The sequence below is a fragment of the Artibeus jamaicensis genome, unplaced genomic scaffold, assembly GCF_021234435.1.
Source record: "Artibeus jamaicensis isolate MK-2021 breed Jamaican fruit bat unplaced genomic scaffold, CSHL_Jam_final scaffold_1019, whole genome shotgun sequence".
NCBI lineage: Eukaryota > Metazoa > Chordata > Mammalia > Chiroptera > Phyllostomidae > Artibeus > Artibeus jamaicensis.
In genome coordinates, this window is record NW_026522025.1 from 36,665,803 (window position 1) to 36,675,576 (window position 9,774).

General features: G+C 34.0%; 1 protein-coding gene across 1 annotated transcript in view; it reads left to right on the forward strand.

Annotated features, from left to right (window-relative positions):
- The window catches only part of BRDT (bromodomain testis associated), a 47,485-nt gene extending 38,729 nt beyond the window's left edge, over positions 1-8,756 (forward strand). Inside the window, exons 14-17 of the mRNA XM_053655544.1 lie at positions 1,008-1,105; positions 4,712-4,917; positions 5,556-5,730; positions 8,688-8,756. Of these exons, the coding sequence (XP_053511519.1) occupies positions 1,008-1,105; positions 4,712-4,917; positions 5,556-5,730; positions 8,688-8,756 (548 nt within the window). The remainder of the gene's footprint in view (positions 1-1,007; positions 1,106-4,711; positions 4,918-5,555; positions 5,731-8,687) is intronic.
- The last annotated feature ends 1,018 nt before the right edge of the window (positions 8,757-9,774 follow it).

Genomic DNA, 9,774 nt, shown 5'->3' on the forward strand with positions numbered 1-9,774 from the left:
TCATTTTCAACCAGTGTGATTTAGCCAGAGGATCTGTCAAGGGGTTGATGGGTGGTAAAAACTTAAATATGTTACTACACTGTGTAAGTGACCAGGATTTTGTGTGCGTGAGTCAGTTAACAAAGGTAACAATTCAGTTTTTCTTTGTTCCCTCTATCATTTTGCCTCTTGAGGTGTAGAGAGACCTGTAGGCAATAACTAGAGAATTGGAATAGAATGATCCAATTAAGTTTCATGTATCAGGATGCACTTGGTAAGAAATGACAGTAAACTCAGCTCAAATGTTTTAAACAATAAGGAATTTTGTTAGTAATATACATAACCAGTGGTCCAAATGTAGGTCTTATTTAGGCATGGTTTAACCAAGGCTCAAGCTCTCTCTCTAGCTACCTTCACCCATAATAAATGAAACATCTGTATGAAAGCTTGACCATTAAAGGATTGCATAGTTTGTTCTCTTCTCCTCAGAGTCAAACCGACCTTTTGCATTTCTTACTCCCATCTCCTTGTTAGCCGTTATAGGTTTCTGGTGTCTTATTTCTTCTATTCTTTGTGTTTCTTTGTTCTCAATTTGGCCACCAGGAGGTGTCTTTCCCTGAAAGCCCTGCATTGGCTTAGGCCTTTTCTTTCCTAAGTAATTCCCTGGTAGTGGGCAGGATTACCATGATTAGCTTGGCCTAAGGAAGGCCCGTCTCTGAGGCTGAGGTCACTCTAATGTTGTCCTGTTAGGACAGATAACATAGATTTTGGTGGGTGAACCTCAATGTCAGCTATACTTTATGGTGACCCCACAGAGAGAGACAGAAATAATAGACGTGGTGAATTTCAAGTGAAAAATGTGTATTTTACAGTGTGATGATTCCCAGCTAGATACTCCAACGTTGAGAAGCATCAAAAAACCAGTCATTTTGTTTTCATAGTTTCTGACCTAGAGAGGGGGGGAAAGTCAAATTCTGGACAAGCAAGATGAAATATCTTGATTATATTCTAAAAATGTGTGCCTCTAGGTGATTCTGAAAAATGCTTGAATGGCCTACCCATGATACGTCAGTCTGTTGATAACACAGCGGTTTTGGAATCTGAAAGTCGAGTTCCTGAGCAGAAGGTAAGATTAATGTTTGAATTTTTTTACTTACAAATATTGAAGGGATTTAAAATTTAATTAGAAGTGGCACAAAAAGTATTTTAAACCCTAACTTGAATGAGACATTGGATTCCTAAACCTAATTTTTGCCAATTTTTTAAGTTATATGTGAACCCTTTCCCACCCTTAGTTCTCATGATCGTATTTAATTATAAATTCTATAATGCTGGTATTGCCAGATATCCTGGTCTTGAAGCATGTTATAAAACTATCTTGTAGATCTAGCTGGTGTAGCTTAGTGGATTGAGCACTAGTGTGCAAACTGAAGGTCATTGGTTTGATTCTTTATCAGGGCACATGCCTGGGTTGCCAGCCAGGTCCTCAGTTGAGGGTGAGCAAGAGGCAACCGCACATTAATGTTTCTCTCCCTCTCTTTTTCTCTCCCTTCTAAAAATAAATAAAACCTTAAAAAAAAAAAAACGAACAACTATCTTTTAGAATCTGTTGTGGGGAATTTCCTACAAGAGTCTTTTGTGCACTTCATGTCAAACCACACACTGATTATTCTTTCAATAGATACTCTAGTAATAATTACTATAAAAAATTAACTGTTTAAGTATTTTGTTATTGATAAGAAACATTTAGAGCCCTGGCTGGTGTAGCTCAGTGGATTGAGCGCGGGCCTGGGAACCAAGCAACCACAGTTCGATTCCCAGTCAGGGCACATGCCTGGGTTGCAGGCCAGTTCTCTCCCTCTCTCCTTCCTTTCCCCTCTAAAGATAAATAAATAAAATCTTTAAAAAAAAAAAAGAAACATTTATAAAGTGCCTTTTCTAATAAATGATATTAATTTAATTTATTGAGTCTTTTTGTTTTAACAACAAAAGTGTTATCCGTCCCCTATTGTTTATGGTGTTGAAAGAAATGATGAGGCTGACATCCTTGTCTTGTTCCTGATCTTAAAGGAAAAGCTTTCAGCCTTTCCTTTGGAGCATGATGTTATCTGTGGGTTTGTCATATGTGGCCTTTATTATGTACATTCCCTCTATACCCATTTTGTTGAGAGTTTTTATTATATGGATGTCGAATTTTGTCATGCTTTTTCTGCATCTATTCACATGATCATATGATTTTTATTCTTCATTTTGCTAATGTGGTGTATAATATCGACTGATTTGAGGATGTTAAACTATCCTTGCATCCCTGAAATAAATCCATCTTGATTATAACATTGCTGAATTTGGCTTACAAATATTTTGTTCAGGATTTTTGCACCTGTGTTCATCCCAGGACATTCATTAGTCTGTAATTTTCTTATCTTGTGGTATCTCTATGTTTTTCATACTGGGGTAATGCTGACTTTGTAAAACAAATTTGAAAGTTCCCTCCTCTACTATTTTTTTTAATATGTTAAAGATTGGCATTAATTTTTAAAACATTTGGTAGAATTCACCAGCAAAACCATCTGGTCCTGGACTTGTTTGCTTGATTACTGACTTAATGTCCTCAACTAGTGATTAGCCTGTCCAGATGTTCTATTTCTTCATGATTCAGTTTGGCAAGGTTGTATGTTTCTAGGCATTATTCATTTTTTCTGGGTTGCCCACTTTTTTGGCATATAATTGTTCCTAGTAGACTCATGATTCTTTGTGTTTCTGTGGCACAGTTCCTCTTTAATTGTGTCATCTTTTATTTTATTTGAGTCTCCTCAAATAAAGGAGAATTTTCTTGGTGAATCTAGCTAACAGTTTGTCTATTTTTTATATGTTTTTTTAAAAAACAAGTTTTTGTTTCATCATCGATCTTTTCTGTTGTCTTTTTAGTCTCTGCTGTTTTTATTTCCACTCTGATCTTTTTATGTCCTTCTACTAACCTTGGGCTTCATTTATTCTTTTTCTAGTTTCTTGAGGTGTGAAGTTAGGTTGTTTATGTGAGATCTTTAGTTTTTTGATATCTAGGCATTTATCACTATCAATGTCTCTCTTAAAACTTTTTGCCACATCTCATATATTTTGGTATGTTGTATTTCCATTACCATTTATCTCAGTGTACTTTATTTCTCTTTTGATTCCTTCTTTTACCCATTGGTTGTTCAGTAGCATGTTGTTTAATTTCTACATATTTGTGGATTCTCCAGTTTTTGTCTTATAATTTCTAGTTTTATGCCATTGTGATCAGGAAAGATACTTCGTATAATTTCAGTTTATTATAACTTCTTTATTGGATAACTTGTGATCTATCCTGGATAATGTGTCAGGTAAACTCAAAGAAAGGCCGTCTAGTTTTGTAATAGCCAATGTCCAGTATTGTAGCCACTGAGCCACATATGGTTATTGAGCCTTTGAAATGTGTATAATGCAACTAAGGAACTAAGTTTTAAAACTTGTTTTTTTAAGTAATTTAAATTTAAAAACATACTCAACTCAGTTATTGGGAAACTTAGGTATGTTTTGAACAGCTCGATTATACATACTTTTTCAACTGTAAATTTTATAAAACTTGATTACAGATCAATTGTTTCTAATTAAAACAGCATTTGAATTGAGATGTGCTATATGTTGAAATACACATCAATTTCAAAGATTTAATATGAAAAAACCAATATCCTCAGTCTTTTTTTAGAGATGCATATTTTTTTTGTGGTTTTTTGAAAGGTTTTTTGTGTGCAGTTTTAGATACATAGAGAAATTGAGAGGAAGGTACAGAAATTTCTCTTATGCCCCTACCCCAGCGTATGCATAGGCTCCTCCCTCATCAACATCCTCGACCAGAGTACTGCATTTGTTACAACTGATGAACCTACATTGACACACCATTATCACCAAAAACTCATAATTTATATTAAGGTGTGCTTTTGGTGTTGTACATTCTGTGGGTGAATATATGATGGCACATATCCAATATTACAGTGTGCAACAGAATATTTCTACTGCTGTAAAAATCTTCTTTGTTCTGCCTGTTTACCCCTTCCTTCCCTCCTTCCCATATCTTTAGTCTTTTATATTAATTGCATGTTAATAATAATGTTTTGGGTATATTTGGTTAAAAAATAAAATATTAAAATTTTACTTAAAGAAACTTTTTATGTGACAGTGGAAGATTTTAAACTCCATATGTTTTTGGTGGGCAGCACTGATGTAGCACACAGCATAGTCTGTTTCAGAACAGTGGTCACAGCCAGTTCATTTATTCCTCATACCAAAGAGAGGAGAAATAGCTGTGCCAGAAGGTTCTGAACAAATAGTGTGCCATACTTATGGCATCGTCTTACTTTGTCTCTTATTGATCCTTTGTATATATTTGCTTTCTTCTTGTAAGAACATAAATATTATCATTATAGTGACAGTTTTTAAATATATTTTGCAGATAGTTATACCCTTATATGTTTTACATTAAACTGAAATAATTGTCAAGCACATTATTTTAATTTGGTTTTAGATGAATAATTGAAAGTAGCTTATTATTTTTTTTTTTACTATAGTAACCTTTTACTTTAGAAGTTCAGTAAAATTACGTGAAGGCTTTGGAGTTTTAATTTGATCTACTACTATATCAAAAAATGCTGTTTTTCCTTCCAAATTATGGTTGACATCTATAGATATAGACTGTGTCAAATATTTGTTTTAGGACATAAAAATCAAGAATGCAGACTCCTGGAAAAGTCTGGGCAAACCAGTCAAAACTTCAGGTGCACGGAAATCCTCAGATGAACTCTTCAACCAATTTAGAAAAGCAGCAATAGAAAAGGAAATAAAAGCTCGAACGCAGGAACTGATACGGAAACATCTGGAACAGAATACAAAGGAAAAAAAAGTATTTCAAGAAAATTGGAGGTTTGTAATTTACCGAATTAAAGGAGGCCTTGGGAGATGTAAACATGTATTTAAAGTATACTAAGTTTCTAAGACCTGGCCAGGTAACTGAGTTGGTTAGAGAGTATTATAGTGATATGCCATGGTTGTGGGTTTGATCCCCAAAGTACGTACAAAAATCAACCAATGAATGCATAAACAAATGGAACAACAAATTGATATTTCTCTTTCTCAAAATCAATCAATAAATTTAAAATATATTAAATTTCTGTTTTGTCAAGTGACTATGATTCAGCTATTTAGCAGAACACAGAATTATCTTTGCAAATGAGTTAATTTGTATTGACTTGTTGATAAGTAGTGATCTGCTTTGAAAGAGATAAAAATAATCAAGTTATTCATTAAGCTATTAAAGAGACTAATATTTCAAAATGATAAATATTGTTTCCATTCTGTGCATAAGAAAATAGTGGTGTACCTTGGTCACAGTTTTCCAAAACCTTTTCATTGTTAAACATAAAAAATAAAAATAAAAAATAATGTTATAATATATGAGAAGGGGTATCTAGAATATTTCTTTGTATTTGTCATTTAATAACATCTTTGTAATAACTTTGAAAGAACTTGAAATCTACTTTGAACTCTACTGTTTCTTTCAGGAACCCTGGCTTCAGTCGAGAACCTTTTTCAAATAAGATGCAGAACAAATGCCTTGGAGAAGAGAAGAAAGAGCATCAGCAGTCATTGGAAGTTCAAGATAAGAGTAAACTCTGGCTTCTCAAAGACCGCAATTTAGCAAGAGAGAAAGAGCAAGAGCGGAGGAGGAGAGAAGCAGTAAGTGAATTTTAGTTTTCTAAATCGAACTAATAAAGGAAAGATTTAACGGACCAGTGTCTTCACATATTAAAAGATGTATTTGAGCCTGGCTGGCATGGCTCAGTGGATTGAGTGTGGCCTACAAACCAAAAGTTTGCCGGTTTGATTCCGAGTCAGGGTATATGCTTGGGTTGCAGGCTGGGGGCATGGGAGAGGCAACCAACCGATGTTTCTCTCCCTCTCTTTCTCCCTCCCTTGCCCTCTTTCTAAAAAGTAAATAAATAAAATATTTAAAAATAAGAATTTAAAAACCTAAGAATGAAATAAAGGTGTATTTGAGGTACTTTTCCAGTGGAGTTAAACCTATTTAGTAAGGATCAGGTTCTAAAATCAAGGCCTTTTTAAATAAAATTTTCATACTCAAAAGATATCCTGGAGCTCTGTAGCATGTAGGTTCAAAACCTGGGTCTGCCATTTACTAGACCTTTTGGTCTTTGTTAGCTATTTAACCTCTCTGTAACTCAATTTGCTCATCACTGAAGTAAAAATAATGCCTATTGTGAAAATAAAATGAATTTAAAAGTATTAAACATGTAGGAAAATACCTGGCACATAGGTAAAGTGATTTATCACTTAACTGTTGCTGCTCTTCTTTTTAAGTATTTTTATTGCTATTACAGTTTTTCCAATTTTTATGCTATTACAGTTTTCCCAATTTTCCCCCCTTTATCCCACCTCCACCCTGCCCCCCCAAACATCTAGCATCCTCCCCACTTAGTTCATGTCCATGGGTTGTACCTGTAAGTTCTTTGAGTCCTCTGTTCCCTATACCATTTTTACCTTTCCCCATCTATTTTATGCCTACTAATTATGCTTCTTCTTCCCTGTACCTTTCCCCCCTATTCCTCCGTTTCGCTGAGCAGTTCGTTGTTTTTGGACTCCATATTGTCAATTTTCTGTGTGGTTTGGTTGCATTTATTGTTGTTAAAACTTCGTTGTTTTAGGTTTGGTTGTGCAAGGATGCAAAGTGTTTCCACCTACCCCTCCATCTTGGCGGAAGTCTCATGGTCTATGTTTTTTAATGGTTTTTTTTTTTTTTTTGGAGCTCTTTATTAAAAGTTCACTAGTTCTTTACTAGAAGTCTTTCCCTAGTGACCCAGGGTCTTTCCTGTTGGTACTCACATGGCCCGATTTCAGTCACCTGTAGTGATTTCTCAGCAACCAACTTATTACCTAACAACCCAACTAGGTAACCTGATAAAATTTCTAATGTCCTAGACACCTTTCTAGAAGTTGACTAGATGCCGAACTCACTGAAACTTGACTAGGTTTGCCATATGTAGCAGCTTGCTAACTATCATTCTTGGCAACCTGGACTCTTATGTTGCTGCTACCTAACAAATCCATACTCTTAAAAACCTGCAACAACTTAAACCCTAGTAGAGCTCACCTCATGCCAGTTCCTTTCACCAAGTTTTTTTATCTTAATTTTCAGTGGTCAAAGTATATATTGGGACCACTGAGAAAGGAATGTCCAGGTTATAGAGTCAGCTGCAGAGTGCTAATATTCAAATCATGGTATCTGTTAATTGGTGTAAGTTTCATTATAATATTCTTAGGTGTTTGCATTATGTTTGGATACTTATACGGGTATCACATAGTATTTCAACTAGGGCAACACATCCAACTCTCATGTTGGAGGTTAAAACAGAGCTTTAGGAACTGTCTGGATCTGGGCAGATGTGGGGCATTCTGAGAGCTGGCATTAAGAAAGTAGCCTTGAGTTAAGATGTAAGAAATTATCTTTCTTTTTCTTTTTCTTTTTTTTTTTTTTTTTGGTCTCTAAGGCATATTTAAAGAAATTTTTGCAGTTTATAAGAGTCAACACGTAACTTTTTATACCCTTTTGGTAGATAAGTAAGAATTTCAAATCTTTTCCCAGATAGCCAATGAGAGCACTGGTTCCCACCTGGGAAGTCAACCAACTAGTTACAGATTGATGATTTTACCCACCACTCTGGACTGTTACAGTTTATTGATAAAAAATATTTTTGAACCTTCATAGTTGGTATCATTTCAGATGCCAGAGAATATTTAACATGTGTATCACAGGGGCATTTAGAGAAGGCTCCAAAATATAGTAAGCATTTGTTTCCTTTATCTTAATTAGCCTTTTCTTTGCTTTAGCTTAATTTTTTTTTTAGAATTTATTTATTTATCTTTAGAGGGGAAGGGAAGGAGAGAGGGAGAAAAATATCAGTGTATGGTTGCCTCTCATGCATCCCCTGCTGGGAACTGACCTGCAACCCAGGCATGTGCCCTGACTGGGAATCAAACCGCGATACTCTGGTTTGCAGGCCCGCGCTCAATCCACTGAGCTACACCAGCCAGGGCTGCTTTAGCTTATTTTTAATGGCTCCTTATCATTTAATTAATAAAAAAACATACTGAGTGTTCTACATGCAATCTGGTTTGATCTTCATAAATACCTACACATAAAATAAACTTGGTTAAATATTTTACCTCATGTTATATAGTTATTAAGTAGCAGAATCAAGGAAAGTCTATAGCTTTAACATATAGTGTTCCTACATAAGTAACATACTGGTTCACTCAGAAAATACCAGTAATTTGATGTGTCTAGCACTATGTTGCTTACAGAGATATATGAAATAATGTAATCTCAGTTCTTGTTCTTATTAATACCCACTTTGCCAACACTGAGAGTTTTCTCTCACTTGGCAAGAAAGGTTAAATGTGTTCTTTGTGTTATAAGTTTTGATTTTTATCAAATACAAAATACTTTAACAAATGAGTATGTAAATAGAAATTAAAATTATACAAATTAATTATGTTGAATAACTTGTATTGATATTATATGATGTGTTCCAAATTCTGCATAATAATGTTTATATGGATGTAACGAAGGGATAAAATTTTAAAGTAGCATTTAAACTTTTCTTCTTTTTTTACAGATGGCTGGTACCATTGATATGAATCTTCAGAGTGACATTATGACAATGTTTGAAAACAACTTTGATTAAAACTCAGTTTTTAAATCAACCATCAACTTAAAATGAATGATATAAAATATTAAAATGCATATGATAAAATGATTGCTTTCAAACACCAAGATACCAATCTTAATGTTGTATTTTGACTGCTCTAAAATGATTAAACAATTTATGCTTAAATTTCTTAATAGGTATATGTTCATTTTTTAATGACATAATTATAGGAAATTTTATATTAGGTTCCTAAAATTGAATAAATACCCAGGTATTATTCATTTTACTAGTAATTGTCTGTATGTATTGTAGGCCTTAGCAATGAAAATCCAAAAATAAAAAGTCTCTGCTTGTTTAAAAATGAAGAACATAGAAAGGTGTATGAAAAACATAGTTTATACAGAGTTTTAACTTTTAAAAATATTTGTCTGCCTTCAAAAATATTTAGAACCTCTAACAAATAATTCTTGGTTTCTTTCATTGCCAGGTTACATAAGATTTGCTGCTGATTATATATTCAAAATTTATATTGAAATTTAGTTTAAGGAAAATATCACCTGTGGTTTGAAAGATGTTAAATTTAAGGCAAAATAACAGTAAATATTAATTATGTATGTAAGTCTCTATAGGAAACGTATACAGCATTTCTTAACATATATGTGATAGCAATGAATGTTTAAATCTCATAGTTTTGTAATTTAAATCTGTAAAATAGTTTTCATCATTTTCAAGTTGCTATTATGTATAAATCATGTGTTTCATCTCCATGTCTTTTAAAATTTTGGACCCTTGAAGAGTAACACAATTCAGGCACTATTCTGATACCATCTAAAGCAGGGGTATCCAACCTTTTGGCATCTCTGCACCACACTGGAAAAAAGAGTTGTCTTGGGCCACATATTAAATACATTTTAATACATAGTCAAAAAATAATCTCATAACGTTTTGAGTAAATTTACGATTTTGTGTTGGGCTGCACTCACAGCCACCCTGGGCTGCAAGCAGTCCTCAGCCCGCAGGTTGGACACCCCTGATTAAAAATCTGCATGTATCA